Source organism: Aethalodelphis obliquidens, unplaced genomic scaffold (assembly GCF_003676395.1).
Source record: "Aethalodelphis obliquidens isolate GAN/ISIS:26980383/991018 unplaced genomic scaffold, ASM367639v1 scaffold6, whole genome shotgun sequence".
Lineage (NCBI taxonomy): Eukaryota > Metazoa > Chordata > Mammalia > Artiodactyla > Delphinidae > Aethalodelphis > Aethalodelphis obliquidens.
Genome location: NW_020837950.1, coordinates 75888216 through 75907008, shown reverse-complemented (window position 1 = coordinate 75907008; position 18793 = coordinate 75888216). Strand labels below are relative to the sequence as shown.

Genomic DNA, 18793 nt, shown 5'->3' with positions numbered 1-18793 from the left:
GCCCTCTTCAGCCCTGCGGGAAGCGGAGAGGAGAGAGGCACAAGCAGGCAGGGTGGGCCCGGGTGGCGTGAGCGGAGAGTCCGGGAAGCATCCCCCCAGAGACCCGCTCGGCCAGATGGCTGCCTCGTGGGCACTGGCCTCACATCCAGGCGTGACCTGGACTCCAGCTCTGGGGGGCTCTGGAAGCCGTCTGGGGCTGAATTCAAGCGCGGTGACCACAGCCCTGGCCGCAAAGCCAAGCACCAGCGCCCGCCCACAGCACTTCCCACGCGTGTGGCTGTCCCTCGGCCCCAGTCACACTCACTATTTTCAGGGAAGTGGGGGACCTCAGAGCCGACCCGTGAAAAGAATCTATTGGTGACTGAGCGGAGGCAGGAACGTCGCGGCCCGAGGCCAGTGCCCGCGCTTGGCCCGCTGGGCCCACTGTGGCCGGTACAGCTGCCGGGAGCCCGCCCGGGGTGCACGCGGAAGGCTCCCTGGAACGGACTCGTGCAAGCACAAGGGGCGCAGGCGCCGCACGCAAACGCGCGCGTGCACGTTTCTACCAGCTCAGTGCACGCAAAGCGTGCCTCCCAGTTCGGAGCATGATAACAATATAGACACAGGCAGCATGAGAAAGACAGAGACACTTCAGGCTCTGGCCCTCCTGGCCCTCGGTGACTCCTGGTTCCAGCTGAGCTGCTCTGCTCCCGTCTCTGCACAGGGTGGTTAGCATCCCTCTGGCTGCTGCAGAAGGTGAGCCCAGAACGCCAGGCGCCCACCCAACCTTCGTGACTGATGTGTGCGGCTGGTCACACACACATCGCGGTGTGATGTGTCACACCGTGGACAGAGCTCCCACCCCCAGCTGTCCAGCAGTCCCCGGGCACACGTGCGCACTCACGCACGCACACACCCTCGTCCTCGTGTGCACCCAGCACCCACGCACGTGTAAGCACACACACTCACGTATGCACACACATCTGCACATGGTTTCTGTGTGGCGTGAAGGGCACTCCTGCAACCAGAGAGTCAGACTGACCTGGGATGAGTCCTCCAGTCGTAACCCCCAACCTCTCTTATCGCATCCTGGCTCACAGGGAGGCTAATGACTGTCTGACTCGGGGGAGGACGGCCGCGCCCTCAGCGGGAGAGCTGGCTGCCGTCTGGGCCCGGGGACCCCTGATTGAGGCACGGACGCTCAGGAATGATCCCGTCGGTAAATATGGCAGTGCCGGCACTGCAACTGTGGGCGCTATGCAAGGAGAGGGTCCAGCAGCATGAATAAGGGTCCCAATAAGTAGGAATTAGGCCAAAAGGGAGATGCGTGCTGGGCATTCGCCAGGACCATTTCTAACTAAGGCTGCTGCCTCTTAACAGACAAGAGCCGCCTTCTCGCCACAGAAGAGAAGGGAAAGGCCCCCCTTACGGTCGCACCCCCACACCTTCCTCCCTTCTACCCGCTTCCCTCCGTGGACGTGGGCAGCCCTGTCGGGAGTCCCTCCACCTCCCCAAGGCAGAGCTGGTGCCCTGCCACCCCACCACACCTCAGCCCGGGTCTGGGGCCCCAAGAGACTTGGAGCTACCTGTCGGACCGTCCCAAGTCCTCGGGCGGCCGCTCAGGCAGAAGGGGTCATGGCACTCCAGGGGTTACCCCTCTCCAGGGGTTACCCCTCTCCAGGGGTTGGGTGTGAGGGCTTATCCCAGCGCCCAGGATCCCTGCCTCAGGCAGAAGGCCCTGAGCTGTCCCGCTGCAGCCCCCAGTCCAGGGAGTCTGATTTTCCAGGAAGGAAGCGGGCAGTCCGGGACCTAAGGGGAGGGAGGGAGAGCAGGTGTGGGCGCACCAGCTGGTACGGTAATCAGCGCTAAGAAAGGCTTTGCTGATGACAGTGTTTGCGGGAGGGCCTTGTGCGCTGGGGGCTGCCGCTTCTGTCAGACGGGCAGCCGGACACCATGAGCCTCAGCGAGGAGCAGGTGCAGACGTTCCTGGACCAGAACCCTGGCTTTGCGGACCAGTACTTTGGAAAGAAGCTGAGCCCTGAGGATGTGGCCAGCGCCTGCGAGGATGGGTGCCCAGCGGGCTGCACCAGTTTCCAAGAGCTGTGCCAGGTGGAGGAGAGCACGGCCCTGTTCGAGCTGGTGCAGGACATGCAGGAGAGCGTGAACATGGAGCGCGTGGTCTTCAAGATCCTGCGGCGTCTCTGCTCCATCCTGCATGCCGACCGCTGCAGCCTCTTCATGTACCGCCAGCGCAATGGCATGGCCGAGCTCGCCACGCGCCTCTTCAGCGTGCAGCCCGGCAGCGCCCTGGAGGACTGCCTGGTGCCTCCTGACTCCGAGATCTTCTTCCCACTGGACATTGGGGTCGTGGGCCACGTGGCTCAGACCAAGAAGGTGGTGAATGTCAAGGATGTGACGGAGGTGGGTCCTGGGCCTCGTGGGAGTTGGCGAAGTGTTCCCACAGTCCCCGAAGGATGGGTCAGCCCACTGGCTGTGAGGGGGCCCTCGGCTTTTAGGAAGGCGGCCAGAGAGGCAAGTGGAACAGGTCCAGGCCAGAGCTCGCGGGAAGGAAGGAGGCCCTGGGGTGGCTGGGAGGGCAGCTTGGGCAGGCCCTGCTGCCCCCTTGACCTATGATTCCCTGGATGGGGGTTTGGGAGGACGGCGTCTGAGCAGGGGCTGGCGCAGAGGCCCAGAATGGAGGGGCCAGTGGACCCCAGAGCCCTAACCATACTGCTCACTGGGGCGAGCAAGTTTGGGGGTTCAGGAGAAGCTGGTCCAGGTTCCCCGGTCGTCCAATGGTTAGGACTCGCCAGCTTCACTGCCACGGCCTGGGTTCAATCCTGGAACTGAGATCTGCAGGCATCACAGCCAAAAAAGAAGCAGCAGCAGCAGCTGGTCCAGGAGGGGGCAGGAGGGGTGGACACAGTGAATGCCTGGAGCGGAGAAGTCTGGGAGGACAGGTTCTGGTTGGACGGGAGGGAGGGGGAGGCCAATGACACTTCTGGGGGTGGGGCGGGGTGCCAGGAGGACAGATGCCCCAGGGGAGAGGGCGGCTGGGACTGGGGGGAACCACGCCTGTTGGACACGTGTGAGGGACAGGGCCCCGAGGGGGCGCAGGGAGAACTGGCCGCCTTCTCCCGTCCCCTCCGTCCCACCCCAGAGAGGGCTGCTGCTATGGCCTGGGAGCGGGAAGCAGGAGCCTCGGGCTGGCTCACCTCCTCCACTTTCTGTGAAGGAATCCAGAGGGCGTTACCCAGCGGGACAGGCCTCTGCCAAAGCAGCCAATGTCCCCTCGTTCCTGGAGACAAACGGACGTGTGGACGGACCCCCAGACCCCTGGCTCCTCGGCTGCAATCCTCTTAAACTTATCTGCTCAAACAAGCCTCGGCCCAGCGACCTGAATATAGTAATCTCTCAGATTAGCTTCATCTTCACTTCCTTTTTAGGAAACGGGTCACCCGTGAATTGGGATGTCAGGAGCATAAATTACCAGGAACAGAAGTGCGGCAGGAATGGGGGGAATGGGGGGCTACAATGAGTGCCTCCCCTGCCACCCCCGCCTCTCCCACTACATCTTGCCCCCTCCCTTCTGTGAGCCTCCAGCTGCACCCCCCACCTGTGCTCTTGGTGTCTCTGAGGGTCTGGTTCAAACTGCCTGTGCCTGCCCCGGGGTGGGGCTGTCTCTCCCTGGGGCTCAGCTCCCTCTGATGTTTCCACAACTGCCCAGCACGCTAGATGCCTCCTTCATGGGGCAGGGGCATGGCATTCGCCTTAATCCTCAGGGCTACGCTGCAGTGGAGCAGAGATCAGGGTCAAAATCAGCAAAAAGTCGAGTCTCCAATAAGTGTATCATGAAGCCCAGATGTCACTTTATGAGGGGAAACTGAGGCAGAGCCTGTGTCCCACCGTGGCGGGGGGGTGTGGACAGCGGTGGCCAGAGGGGGCGCCGCAGGGCTGTGATGTCACCCCGCCACCCCTCTGTGGCCCCTGAGACCCCAGGGCTCATGGGGAGGCAGCCGGGCAGGAGGTCCCAGAGGGTCCGGCATGTCGCCAAGGCATCTAGACCCTGTCGAGGTGGGCGGCTGGCCGTGGGAGGAAATTCCCAGGAGCCGGGGTGGCTCAGAGGAGGGAGGAGGGGGCAGGACTGCACAAGCCGTGCGGAGCACAGCTGGGTCAGGAGGCGGGGGGCCCGGGATGCTGTGGTGACCGATGGCTGGGTCTGGGCAGTGGAAGCAGAGAGCTGGGGGCACTTTAAAGAAGTGGGTTGGGCCGGAGGGGCAGGGAAACACCAAGGCCCAGGTCCTCTCTGTGCGGCGGAGGGTGGATGCCGATCCTCGGAATGGGGACAGGGGCGGGCAGGTGTTTCTGGCAGTGAGATCAGGGGCAATGGGCCTGAGGCTGGTCGCACTCAATCAACTGGGCCAGGACAAAGCTCAGATGAGCTGTTCCCTGTGGAGACAGACCTGAGAGCCCTTCCACTGGCCCCTGACTAGGGAGAGGCCCCAAAGAGCAACTTTAAGGCTGGAGGAACCTGCCCTGGGGGCCAGAGTTGGGCAAAGGTCTCATCTTGGGGCAGGAAGCCCGCTGGAGCGTGGGCCCAGGAGACGCCCCCCGGGGCGTGGCAGATAGGTCCTGGGTATGGGAGGTGGCCCAGGGTGGCTGAGGGCAGCAGGAGATGGCAGCCTAGACAAGGAGGGGCTTGGGGACAGGCAGACTAGACAGACTCAGGAGACATCTAGAAGGCCAGTCGGCCAGATGGCAGCAGACGTGGGAGGAGCTAGGTCTGCCCGCAGCCCAGGGGGCGTGCAGAGCCTGCAAGGCCTCTGCAGAGCCTGTGGATCGAGAGCTGGGGGTCGCTCGCTCTGAGATGGGGTGATAGAGACTAAGGCAGGCTGGAGCCCCGAGGGCAGGCCATTGGCTGTGTCCTCATGTGCTTCCCAGGCTCCTGATACCCGGGGCATGGCCACCTGGGTCTCAGCCCTGGCCTGGGCAGCTTAGCCCTGACCCCCAGGGACCAGGGAGACCAAGACTCCAGGTCCGCAGAGCGACGGCCTCTCCCTTCTCTCCTCTTGCCTTGCAGTGTCCCCACTTCAGCTCCTTTGCTGATGAGCTGACCGGATATGTGACAAGGAACATCCTGGCCACGCCCATCATGAACGGCAAAGATGTTGTGGCTGTGATCATGGCTGTGAACAAGCTGGACGGCCCGTGTTTCACAAGTGAAGATGAAGACGTGAGTGTCCGGGAGCCCTCTGGACGCGCACACGCGTCTGTCCCCGGGAGCCCTCTGGACGCGCACACGCGTCTGTCCCCGGGTCTTCACGGTCCAGCGCCTGGCGGGGCCCACGCCTGGCAGGTGACGTCTGTGTAGGCACCTCTCCTAGGCTCGGCTCCGAGGGCTCGTCTACACATTTGTGTACAAGCCCACGGCCCGCAGGCTGAGGTCCACGCTGCGCGTGCGGCCCCGCCTCCAGGCAGCTGGGTGTCTCCTCCACAAACGCGCACCTGGGCGCACATCTGAACACCAGGGTCTGACCTGCTGTCGCCACAACTCCCGTTTCAGGTTTTCCTGAAGTATCTGAACTTCGGGACGTTAAACCTGAAGATCCACCACTTGAGCTACCTGCACAACTGCGAGACACGCCGAGGCCAGGTACCCGCGCGCGCTGCCAGCCAGGGCACCCCCGCCGGCTCCAGGCCCTCCGGGCTGCCTGAGTGTGGCCAGGTCCCCCCACCCTGGTCTCTGGACAGAGGCACATGGTTCTGTGGGCACCTGGGCAGCCGAGGGAGAGGGCCCGGGGCTTCCGTGGCTGCGGACGCGGAGCTGTGAGTATGCCGAGCTGAGGGCAGCGACGCCGGGTGCCTCGCCCTCGGGCCCCGGGGCTGTGACCACCTGCAAACACGGGCGTCAGCATTCCTCCCTAGAAGCTGCCTCAAGCCTTCTGTGGAAGGAGCAGGGGCGGATTATGAACGTAGAGCAGGGGCTGAGGGTCCCACAGTCCGCGGCCGAGCCTCCCGGTGGGTCCTGCCTCTGGCCACACAGGAGAGCAATGGCTTCCAGGACTGCAGTCGGCTTCCCCCTGAGCGAGGAGGCCCGGGGGCCCCGGGGGGACACGGCGCTCCACCCTCTGTGGCCCGTGCAGAAGGCGGTAGGGGGCGCGGACACGGTGGGGCGGGCAGGGCGTGAGAGAGGGCGCTGGGCAGGGCCTGAGGCCGCAGAGGAGCTGGAAGCCTGCGGCCAGCGGGACTGCAGCGTGGGGCTCCGGAGGGCACGTCAGAAGGCCACCAGGTGGACTCAGCCCCACGCTGTGGGGACGGGGTTGCACGGGGGATTTGTTCGGCCCGCTTCTTTCCTTCTGCCGACATTTGTCTGTGAGTCGGGACTCTCGGGTGTTTCCGGCGCGACCCGACTGATTTCTTTGCTCAGCCTGTTTTCTCAGCAGCTCCTGCGCCCTCTGACATGCCCATCGACCCCATCTGTTTGGTTGTTTGGTGGGTGGATTTTTTTGGTTTGGGGGTTCTGCACCTCCTTATTCTCTGGCACTACAAAATGCTTCCATCTCATTTGTATTTTCCGGCCCAGTCCTGGAATTAGCCATTCCTCAAGGAGTACTGGTTCTTTTTGCTGGAGACGGTCTTAGAAACAACGACCTGGGCACCAGGTGTGATCTTGGCTTGGCGTGTCATAGCTTCTAGGTCCTCTCAGCTGACGGAGCGAGGAGATAGGTGTGTGTCTACAAGCCCATGCAGGTGCACGTCTGTAAATACTTCTGCGTGTAACCATCTGCATCTGTATTAAGTTAAGCCTGAGTTCTTGCTGATGCCACCAACCCCCATCATCCCCACGTGGATCGTTCTGGCCTCCGCCCCCCCCCCCCCCGTGGATCGTTCTGGCCTCCGCCCCCCCCCCCCCACGCTACACGGAGACCCCTGGCTCCCGTCCTCTGCCGTCCACTTAACGTCGTTGTCCAGCCCCCTTGCACGCGTACAGCAGGGTGCCTGTGACCCATGAGAAACAAGTTCATCACTGGAGCACAGAGATGTGTGCAGTTCCTTTGCCTTTACTCTTGCAGACGCCATGCATTTCCAAAAACGCTGAGGTCAGCACCTTTTCCCCACCCGCTTCCGTGAGGAGATCTCTTGCATTCTCTTGTCACAGTCTGCATTCTTTCCTGGAATCCCCCAACCTACCAAATGATTTTTAAATTTGCAAACATTATGGTTCATTCTTTGTGCCGTAAATTTCTATAGGTCTTGACAAATGCATCATGACATGTACCCACCATTACAGTGTCATAAAGAATCATTTCACCACCCTAAAGACCCCCACCTCCACCAAAGCCCTGACAACTACTGATATTGTCACTGTCTCCATAGTTTTGCCTTTTGTAGAATGTCATGCACTTGGAATCATATGGTACGGAACCTTTTAGGACTGGCTTTTTTCACTTAGTAATATGCATTTAGGGTTCCTCCGTGTCTTTTCATGGCTTAGTAGCCCATTTCTTTTTTTTTTTTAAACATCTTTATTGGGGTATAATTGCTTTACAATGGTGTGTTAGTTTCTGCTTTATAACAAAGTGAATCAGCTATGCATATACATACATCCCCATATCTCCTCCCAGCCCATTTCTTTTTGTTGCTGAACAGTATTCCAATGTCTGGATGCATTACAATTTATTTAGCCATTCACCCATGGAAGGACATGTTGATTGCTTCCAGCTCGGGGCAATTATGAATAAAACTGCTATAAACATTTGTAGACAGGTTTTTGTGTGGGTACAAGTTTTCAATTCGGTTGAGTTAATACCAAGGTGTGTGATTGCTGGATAATATGGTGTAATTGTGTTTAACTCTGTGAGAAACTGTGCAGAAGTGGCTGTACCGTTTCACATTCCCATCAACAATGAATGAAAATTCCTGTCACTCTGCATCCTTGTCAGCTTTTGGTATTGTCAGTTATTTAGATTTTAGTCATTCTAATAGGAGTTTCGTATTATTGTTTTAAATTACAACTCTCTAATGACAAATGATGTTGAGGATCTTTTCATATACTCATTTGCCAACTGTATATCCTACTCTTTGGTGAGGTGTCTGTTCAGATCTTTTGCCCAATTTAAAATTATGTTGTCTGTTTTCTTACTGGTTAGTTTTAAGAGTTTTTTTGTAAAACTGGGGTTTACGTCCTTTATCAGATATGTATTTTGCAAATGTTTTCTCCAGAAGTATAGCTTGTCTTTTCATTCTCTTACCAGTGCATTTGGGAAAACAGAAGTTGTACATTCTCTTTTTTTTAAATCGAGTGTAGTTGATTTACAATGTTGTGTTAATTTCTGCTGTACAGCAAAGTGATTCAATTATACATATGCATACATTCTTCTTGAATATTCTTTTCCATTATGGTTTATCACAGGATATTGAATATAGTTCCCTGTGCTGTACAGTAGGACCTTATTGTTTACCCATCCTGGATATACTAATGTAAGTGGTATTGTGTTCTTAATTTCAAGTTCCAATTGTTCATTGCTGGTATAAAGGGAAGCAGCTGACTTTTGTATGTCAACCTTGTTATCCTGTGACCTTAAGACAATAACTAGTTCCAAGAGGTTTTAAAGATTGATCCCTTGGTATTTTCACATAGATGATCATGTCATCTGCAAACAAAGACAGTTTTTCTCCTTCCCTACCCATGTCTATCCATTGTTCTTCCTTTCCTTGCCTTATTGCGTTCGCTGGGACTTTCAGTACGATGCTGACTGAGCGGTAAGAGGGGCATCCTTGTCTGGCTCCCAGTATTAGGGAAAGAACCAGTTTCTCACCATCAGGTATGACATTCACTGTAGGGTTTTTGTAGAATTTTTATCTAGTTGACCAAGTTCCCCTCTATTTCCACTTTGCTGAGAGCTTTTATTCCGAATGAGTGTTCGATTCTGTCAAATATTTTTCTCCATCAATTGATGTGATCGTGTTATTTTTTTCTTCTTTAGCCTGGTAATATGATGGATTACATTAATTGATTTTCAAATGCTGGACCAGCCTTGTGCACCTGGGATAACTCTCACTTGGTCACGGAGCATAATTATTTATATATACTATTGCATTTGTTTCACTAATATTTTGTTAAGAATTTTGGTACCTATGCTCACGAGAGATTTTGGCCTGTAGTTTTTCTTTCTTGTAATGGCTTTATTTGGTTTTTGTATTAGGGTAATGCTGGCCTCAGGGAATGGGTTAAAATGTCTTCCTCTGCTTCTATTTTCTGGAAGAGATTGTAGTGAATTGGTGTAGTTTCTTCCCTAAATGTTTTGTAGAATTCGCCAGTGAATCCATCAGGGATTGGTGGTTTCTTTTCGGAAGGTTATTAATTATTGATCCGATGTCTTTAATACTTATAGCTCTATTAGGATTATTCTATTTCTCCTTCTGTGGCTGTTGGTAGTTTGTGTCTTTCAAGGCATTGAAACATTCATTTAATCTAAGCTATTTAATCTAGATTATTAAATTGGGGGGCAGAGAGTTTTACAATTTATTACTTATTTTCTTCTGCCTCCTTTAGGCTTAAATTAGTCTTCTTTTTCTAGTTTCCTAGGATTAGATTATTGATTTTAGATCTCTCTTCTTTTCTGATATGTACATTCAATGCTGTAAATTTCCCTACAAGCACTGCTTTCACTGCATCCCACAAAGTTTGACATGTATGTATTTCCATTTTCATTTAGTTCGACATCTTTCTAAATTTCTCTTGAGACTTCTTCTCAAGAGAAATGTATTAATTAGAAGTGTATGGTTTAATCTATTTTGGAATTTTCCAACATCTTTCTGTTAATGACTTCTAGCTTATTGCCCTGTGGTATGAAAATGTATTCTTTATGATTTTTAATTCTTTCAAATGTGTTAAGATGTGTTTTGTGGCCCAGAGTATGGTCTCTCTTGGCGAATGTCCCATGTGACCCTGAGAAGAATGTGTATTCTGCTGTTGTTGGATGAAGTAGTCTATAGATATTCATTATATCCATTGCTGTTTAGTTCAACTATTTGCTTACTGATTTTCTGCCTGCTGGATCTATCAATTCACTGAAAGAAGAACATTGACGTCTCCAGCTATAGTAGTGGATTTATCCATTGCTTCTTGCAGTTCTAGTAGTTTTTCTTTATGGAATTTGATGCTCCGTTGTTAGGTGCATACACAGTAAGGGCTGTTATGTCTTCTTGGAGAAACGACCCCTTTATCGTTATGTAATAGCCCTCTTTACTCCTGATCATTTCTCTTCTTCTGAAGTCTGCTTTGTATAAAATTAATATAACTATTTAGCTTTCTTTTGATTGGTGTCAGCATGGTATATATTTCTGCATCCCTTTAATTTTTTCCCAATTATTTTCATTGTGCTAAAATACACATAACAAAAAATTTACTGTCTTAATCATTTTTAATCTACAGTTCAGTGGTATTAACTACATTCATGTTGCACAACCATCTCCACCGTCCATCTCCAGAACTCTACACAGCTTCCCAAATTGGAACTCTATCCTCATTAAGCACTAACTCCCTGGTGCCCCCATCCCAGCCCCTGGAAACCACATTCTACTTTCTGTTTCTATGAGTTTAGCTCATACAGGTGCAACCCTACAGTATTCGTCTTTCTGTGACTGGTTTATTGCACTGAGCAGAATGTCCTCAAGGTTCATCCCTGTTGTATCATATTACAGAATTTTCTTCCTTTTTAAGGCTGAATAGTATTCCATTGTATGTATAGGCCACATTTTGCTTATCTATTCATCTGTTGCTGGACACTTTTGTTGCTTCCACATTTTAGCCATTATGAATAATGCCGCTGTGAACATGGGTGTACAAATACCTCTTTGAAACCCTGCTTTCAATTCTTTTGAGTGTATGCCCAGAAAGGGAAATGATGGATCATATGGTAATTCTGTTTAATTTTTTAAAGAACTTCCATACTGTTTTCCAAAGTGTCTACACCATTTTACATTCCCACCAACAGTGCAAGGGAGTCCCGATTTTTCCACATCCCTGCCAATACTTGTGTTCTGTTTTGTTTTGTTTCTAACACTAGTCATCCTAACGGCTGTTAGTTAGTTCTGACTGTAGTTCTGATTTGCATTCCCCTAATGATTAGTGATATTGGTCATCTTTTCATATGCTTATTGGTCATTTGTATTTTTTCTTTGGAGAAATGTCTATTCAAGTTCTTTGCCCATTTTTAAATCTGGTTGTTTGTTTTTGTTCTTGTTGTTGAATTTTAGGAGTTCTCTACATAATCTGGGTATTAATCCCTTATCAGAAGTGTGATTTGCAAATATTTTCTCCCATGTGCGTTGCCTTTTTACTCTGTTGATGGTGTCTTTTGATGCACAAAGGTTTTTAATTTTCAGAAAGTCCAGTTTGCTATTTCTTTCTTTTGTTGTTAGTGTCTTTCAATTCATATCCAAGCAATCATTGACAAATCCAATGTCATGAAGCTTTTTTCCTGTGTTTTCTTCTGAGTTCATAGTTTTGCGTGTAGATATCTGGTTTTCCTGGTACCATTTGTTGAAAAGACTGCCCTTTCCCCACTGGATGGTCTTGGCATTCTTGTCAGAAATCATTTGGCCATATATGCTAGGGTTTATTTTTGGACTCTATAAGCTATTCTTTTGGTCTGTAGGTCTGTCTTTATGCCAGTATCACATGTTTTGATTAATACAGGTTTGTACTATGCTTTGAAATCAGAAGATATGAGGCCTCCGGTTTTGCTCTTTCTCAAGGTTGTTTTGACTATTCAGGGTCCCTTGAGCATCTATATGAGCTTTAGGATGGGTTTTTCTACTTCTGCAAAAACATCATTGAGATTTTGATACGGATTACATTCAATTTGTAGGTCACTTTGGGTAGTATTGACACTGTAACAATATTAAGTCTTCCAATTCATGAGCAAAGGATGTCTTTCTAAGTATTTGTGTCTCCTTTAATCTATTTCAGCGATGTCTTATAGTTTTCATCGTTACAATAATTCCAGCAATTGTTGTAATTGCTCATGTATTTACCTTTGCTGGGATCTTTATTTCTCCATACAGCTTTGAGGTCCTTTCATTTCACCTGCAGGACAGCTCTTGCAGGGCAGGTCTAGTGGTCATGAACCCCCTCAGCTTTTGTTTTTCTGGGGACGTCAATTTCTCCCTCGCTTCTGAAGGACAGCTTTGCTGTTATTTTTTCTTCTTCTTTTAGGCACTTTGAATACATCAGGCCACTGCCTTCTGGGCCCAAAGTTCCTGATGAGAAATCTGCTGATAAACTTACTGAGGATCCCTTGTATGCGATGAGTCACTTCTCTCGCTGCTCTCAAGGTTCTGTCTTTCGACAGCTTGATTATAATGTGTCTTGGTGTGGGTGTCTTTGAGTTCATCCTACTTGGTGTGTTTTGAACTTCTTGGGTGGAAATATGCATGTCTTTCATCAAATTCCAGGGGTTTCCAGGCTTTATTTCTCCAAATATTCTCGCTGTGTGTCCATCTGCCCTAGGTGAGGTCTAGCCCATCTCCCTTGGAGGAGGTGTTCTGAGTGGCTCTCATTCTGCCCTTGCTTTGAGGCTTGCTTTCTCCCAGCTTCCTCTCGGCCAAGCCCCTTAACCTAACTGCTGTGAAGACATCTCCCCAAATTCGTATCAGCAGCTCCATAACAGTTGCCTCAAGGCAAGATTCAAATCCAGCCCCACATACCCCAGGTGCGGGCCTAGTGAGGCACGTCTGGAGCATTTTCTGGGTCTTGCCCCACCACACACACTTTCCCCCAGTGGATCTCCCCCAGGGGATTGTGTTCCCTCTATAGGAAAGTCAGGTCTCAGGAGAAGCCAGGGTTTTGATTCTCTGCCTGTCATGTCCTGAGTCCCCACCTCCCTCTCTGGATACCCCGCTTTTCTGCTCCCTCTCATGCAGACTGTCTCAGGGTCCCTGTCCTTCTGCACCTCTCATCAGCCACCCCAACTCAGCAGTCAGAGCCATACTTTGAAAACTTAGGTCCTGTCACTTGGTGGTCTTCAGGGACTCCCCTGCACCTTTCTGGCTCACCCCATTCCACCATTCCGCCCCAGCCATGCTCCCCTCAGGGGCCTCTGTATTTGCAGGTCCCTCTGCCAAGAATACCGTCCCACATACCCCATGGCTCCTCCGTGGAGAGATCTCCCCCGACCTGAGCATCCCCACACTCTGGCCCTGTATTCCCTACCCAACTCCACCTGCTGCATCCCCTGCATTTACTCATCTCCCTGTGCCAAGCCTTCTGGTTGGTTGGTTTGTTCATGTTCTAGCTGCCACCCGCTCCCCACTTTAGAAAGTGAATTCTAAGAGTTGGGGATTTTTGTCTGTTCTGTTGTCCAGTTATACCAGACCTAAAGCAGGCAATAAATATCATTCCAGTAAATGAATTTCTGACACTTAGGAAACACGACTATCTGGAGACTCGTTTCCAGCTCTTCAGACCGTGTGCACGTACAGACGTGCTTTCGGTGGGAGTTCTAACGGGGACTTCCAACAATGGGCATACACGTCTCAATTAAGTGCTTTGATTTCCACTCAGACGTCGCCTAATCCAGTAGAAAGCCGTTTCTGAGACCTTACACTCTGAATGGCATTTTAAAGAAACCTAATTACTTCACAGCTCTCCCTCACAGCTCTTTTTGAAAAGAAAAGTCTAAAATGAACCAAGCCTGGCTGCCACGTTGCCTGTGGTTCAGCCTGGTGCCCGCTTCTTCCTCGTGCTGTAGGGGAGCCCCGACCTCCAATTAAAGCAGTTCTCAGCACAGTGCCCACCCTTCCCTCCCCCAGACCTTAGCAGCCCTCCAGGGTCCTAGGCCCCCCTCCCCAAGTCAAGAACCACTGTCAGTCCTTCCTGATCACTATCTCCATGGACTCTGGCTCAGGGGCTCCCGTTAATCCCTTTTTGAGAGTGTCTCAGCCACTTTGGTCAGAGGCCATAGAAGCAACAAAGAAATCATAGGTTTGGCCCTGGGATGTTGGAATTTATCTCAGACCTGCTGCGTCAAGCTGACTGGCCAGCTTTAGCTGTGGTTCCCCCTGCCCAACGGTCCATGTTGCACCACAGCTGGATGAAAGTCCCCAGGGGTGCAGGGCCTTGGCCTCCGTGCTGCCCCCCAGGCTGTGCTTTTGTCCACGATCCACTGGCTGGTGTGAAGACTGGAGCATGTGTGCTGCCCCTCCCAGGATGGGGTGGGAGACGTCCCGATGCAGGAGCTACAGAGAGAGCATACAGGCTCAAATGCTGTCGCGCAGCCCTGATCTGCGAACAAGTGGAAGCGTTCAGAGGTCAGGATATGTGAGTCTGAAGCAGCAAGGAGGGGCTGGCTCTCCTCCACCCCGGGGGGTGCAGGCTGGTTCTGTCATCGCAGCTCCCACCGCGATGTCACTGGACGTGAGGTTGGGAAGAGACGGGCCACAGTGTGGACCTCCTTTCCACCATCAGAAACCTTAGGAGTATGAAAACAGTGAACTGTAGCGAAATAATGAGGAAGCAATGCATTTGCATATTTATTACCTTTGCCTTAATGTAATTTTCTTAATTTTTAATTTAATTTAATTTATTTATTTTTTGGTCGCATGGGTTGTGAGATCTTAGTTCCCCAAACAGGGATTGAACCCACTCCCTTGGCAGTGAAAGCCCCCTTCTTGGCGGCTGGAAAACTCTAAACTCTGACCTGGCAGTGGCTACAGGTGCCTCCGAAGATGCCTGCACCTCACTCAGGGTGCACCCTGGACTCAACTCAGAGAGTTAAAAATGGAAACAGGAAGAAGGGGAAGGGCAGAGGCCTGGGGTGGCCCGCGCTCCTGGCTTCAGACCACCGTGGACACGCTGCCTGGCCCGCTGAGCCCCCGTTTCCTTGGGGCCATATTAGTACCTGCTTCAGAGCAGGGTCCAACGTGGAGACTGGTCCTTGGTCCGACTGGGGCACTGGAGGGCAGGGGAGACAGGACACTCTCTGCTAGGACAGAAGGAGGGGACAGGGTGGAGAGTGGAGGGTCTCGCCTAGAGGCTGTGCGGGGACACCTTCTCACTCTGTCCCCCTCCTAGGGGATGAGTTTGGGGACTGAATTACTCAGATGGCTCAGAAATTAGGTGTGTGGCCCAGATACCCTCACCCCTGAGCTCAGCTGTCCAGGACATCCCTGAGCGCCCGACCTCCCCCACCCTGACATCTGTGACATGGGTTCTGGTCCCAACCAGGACTGGTACCCAGGGATAGCTCAGCGACTACCTGTGGGATAGATGCACAGGTGACTAGCACTCACACACACTCACACTCAGATGCACACATTCGCACACACCCACACTCACAGACTTGCTCTCACTGGCACGCGGGTCTCCTAGAGAGTCTGCCACCTGGGAGTCTCCCACATGTGTCGGGGAGGGGGGGCTCCATGGTCACCCACACCCACTGCCCTGCATGTCCTTCCTCTGTCAGCTGGTGACTAAGCACCTCAGTCCCCTGCCGCTAACGGCCTGGAAATGAATGCACCCGGCACGGAACTCTCTACCTTCCCCCCACGCGCATTGGGTAAGGATGCCGATCTGCGGCTCCCCAGCTCTGTGACCTCGGGAAAGTCAAGTAACTTCGAGACCTCAGGTTCCCCACCTGTAAAATGGGATAGTGAGGTTCTGCCCTCTGAATGCTGGGAGGATTAAAGATCCTTAGAACAGCGAATCTCGCCGCCTCCCACGCACTCTGCAAATGCAGGCTGAGCACTCAGGGGCCAGGCGCTGCTCTAGCCATGAAAAAGCTGTGCCTCCCAACCTCATGGAGTTTGCGGTCGAGTCCGGAGACAATGAGACTGTACATCTGAGAGGCCGGGGACGAGATGGGGTGCCGCAGGGCATCTGGTGCCGCAGGTGCTCAAGGAGGGCCTTCCCTGAGCCACTTTAGGCTGAGACTCAAGGATGAGAAAGTTCTGGGCTGAGGGCTGTGAAGGCAGAGAACAGAGCTTGTGCAAAGGCCCTGTGGTTGGTCAGAGTGAGCTGTGAGGTTACAGTGGGAGTGCGATTCAGACACACGGGGCAGAGAGGTGGCGGGGGCAGACCGCCGGGAAAGCCTCCTCCACCAATGGGGAGAGGTGGGCACGGAGGGGGCGTGGCCGGGCTGCTGGGAAAGCCTCCTCCACCAATGGGGGGAAGTGGGTGCAGAGGGGGCGTGGCCGGGCTGCTGGGAAAGCCTCCTCCACCAATGAGGAGAAGTGGGCACAGAGAGGGTGGGGCCGGGCTGCTGGGAAAGCCTCCCCTACCAGTAGAGCGAGATGGGCAGTGGGCTGCCTCCTGGTGAAAGGACTCTAGGGCAAGTGGGGTCTCCAGTGCCCATCCCTACCTGTAACAACAAAGAGTGCAGGTGCTGCAGAGGGCCCCCAGCAGGCAGGGAGCCAGGCAAGGAAGAATTGCAGTGGAGGCGGAGGGGCTGGGCACCAGGCCGCCCTTATTAAAGGTCAGAGGGCACGGAGGTGGTGAGTGAGTGTGAAAGGGTGGGGTCTAGAGGGACCTGCCTGTGGGCCGTGGCTGAGGAGGGGGGAGGAGAGCCCGATGGGTGGCCCTGGACAGCAGCCTGGGGCCCAGTTGGGCGTCAATGTCTGGGGCAGGGTCTGGCCAGGGCCACTCTCAACTCACTTTGCAGAGACCACAAAAGCACTTGACCTCCAGGAAACAATGAATTCCTGTTCTCAAGCCCCAGCTTCTCACAGGCTAATTATGGAGGGCTGGCTGGTCAGATCTTTGCCCTTCGAGCTCATGGCAATCGATTTCAGTTTTCACTCATTCCCTCACCAACCCAGCCTGAGGCCAGCACCAGGCAGTGAGCGGCAGGGATGTGGCCAAAGACTGGAGACTTTACCTTCCAGAAGGTTTGCAGGGCCCGAGGCAGGGAGCAGGGAGCCACGCGCTTGGATCTCAGCCTGGTGCCGGCGCCCTGTTGGGAGAGGCACCGTCACCAGTGTCCCCCAGGGCTCCGAGGTCAGAGCGCATGTGAATGTGTGTGTCTCAGGCGTGACAGCTCACACCCAGGTGCCGCTGTGGTCAGACGGGTGTGGGCAGGTGTGGCCACGACCCACAGGTATGTCACTCCCCAGGTGCTGCTGTGGTCAGCCAACAAGGTATTTGAGGAGCTGACGGACATCGAGAGGCAGTTCCACAAGGCCTTCTACACTGTGCGGGCCTATCTGAACTGCGACCGATACTCAGTGGGCCTCCTGGACATGACCAAGGAGAAGGTGAGGCCTCAGCGCCCCAAGGACCTCCCGGCCAGCCTCGCCCAGCTCCGCCGCTGACTCAGTGACTCACTCCCTTCTCTCCTCCACCCAGGAATTCTTTGACGTGTGGCCTGTGCTGATGGGGGAAGCCCCGCCGTACTCAGGCCCACGCACACCTGACGGCCGTGTGAGTCATGGGGTTGGGGGGAGGGACAGGCCCTGCCCGTGCACCCTGGATTTCCTGGCTCCAACCCCAGGGTGGGAAGGGGCCTGTCCCAGCCCGACCCAGGGTGGGAGAGGGAAGGAAGGCTAAGGGAAGGGTGTGGGCTCCGAGGACGAGGCTGTGGGCCGGCTGGCTATCTGACCGCTGCAGAGGTCAGGCCCCCGGGGGCCATCTCCCCTGACTCCAGCCCTGCAGTGCTTTGGGGCCGAGGGCCAGGCCTGGTCTCCTGACAAGGGTTGTCAGCCTGGTTGTAAAGACCAACATCGGTTCTGGTTGACCCTAACCTCCCGCTGCCCTATTCTTAAATCATTGTAACATCTGCCTGAGCGGGGCTTCGTGGGTGTGTGTGAGCAGGGTAGGGACATGGGCAGGTATCTCTGTCACTTATTGTGCGTCTGACCCGGGTCATACTTCAGAGCGTGGCCATGCCTCAGTCTCCCCTCCTGTCAAATGGGGATAATAACAGGGCATCAGAGGATTCCATGGGTTCTGTGTGCCAAGTGCATGCAGGATTCTCTGCGCAAAGGCTGGCTGTGACCACGGCTTCTCATAGTTATGTGAGTGTGAGTGAGTGTGTGAGTGTGTGTGTGTGCGTGTGCGTGTGTGTCACAGACGTACAGGCCTGGGTCAGCTGCGTGCATATGTGTGAAGGAGCACAGGGCCCAGTTTTTGCATGGGCTTGAGTGGGACACAGGCAGAGGGAAGACAGATGTAAACCAGAGTGTGTAATGTGTGTCCCACGATGGTTGGCGCGTGTGTACATCGTGTGCACCTGTGTGCCTCTGTGCAGTTATGTGGGCACATGTCTTGACGGGTTCCCGTCGGGGAGCCCCTCACGCTTGCTGGGTCTGTTTCTCAGGAAATCGTCTTCTACAAAGTCATCGACTACATCCTCCATGGCAAGGAAGACATCAAGGTCATCCCGTAAGTGTCGGGCTTTTATGAGGAGCACTGCCCAAGGGCAGGACCACCCCGGACCCCGGTTGGATTGGGCTGAGGACCTGTCACGGCGGAGTCAGCGGCCCCGGCTTCGGCCCCGCACACCTTGGTGCTCCCTGAGCTGGGGGGCGCGGCAGGATGCGGTGGGGAGGGAGGCCCACTTACTGGTCTGGGAGGAAATGAGTGGGGGCCTGAGGAGGCCCGAAGCCCCACGGCTGTTGGTGCGGGTGCCCAGGGGGTCAGATGAGCTGTCCAGGCGGCCCTGTCAGCAGCGACTGGCCCTTGAGGCCCTCAGGGTCTCGTTTTGGTTGACCCAGAGAGCCCAGCAGGTAGAGCCCCCGGCAGGGGAGGCCCAACACTGCACACACAATGGGGCGGGACAGGAGGGGACCCAGCCCAGCGGGCAGCAGAGCCACG

At 53.9% G+C, this 18793-nt stretch overlaps 1 protein-coding gene across 2 annotated transcripts in view; it reads left to right on the top strand.

Annotated features, from left to right (window-relative positions):
- The first annotated feature begins 1889 nt into the window (after nucleotides 1-1889).
- PDE6B (phosphodiesterase 6B) overlaps nucleotides 1890-18793 on the top strand; it is a 29047-nt gene continuing 12143 nt past the window's right edge. Inside the window, exons 1-6 of one of the 2 annotated variants that reach the window (XM_027104014.1) lie at nucleotides 1890-2400; nucleotides 5060-5212; nucleotides 5543-5632; nucleotides 17095-17235; nucleotides 17327-17401; nucleotides 18297-18361. In XM_027104014.1, coding sequence (XP_026959815.1) covers nucleotides 1933-2400; nucleotides 5060-5212; nucleotides 5543-5632; nucleotides 17095-17235; nucleotides 17327-17401; nucleotides 18297-18361 — 992 coding nt within the window. In that variant the 5' untranslated portion in view covers nucleotides 1890-1932. Of the gene's footprint in view, nucleotides 2401-5059; nucleotides 5213-5542; nucleotides 5633-17094; nucleotides 17236-17326; nucleotides 17402-18296; nucleotides 18362-18793 lie in introns of those variants that run through there. The other variant, XM_027104016.1, reaches the window with a different exon arrangement.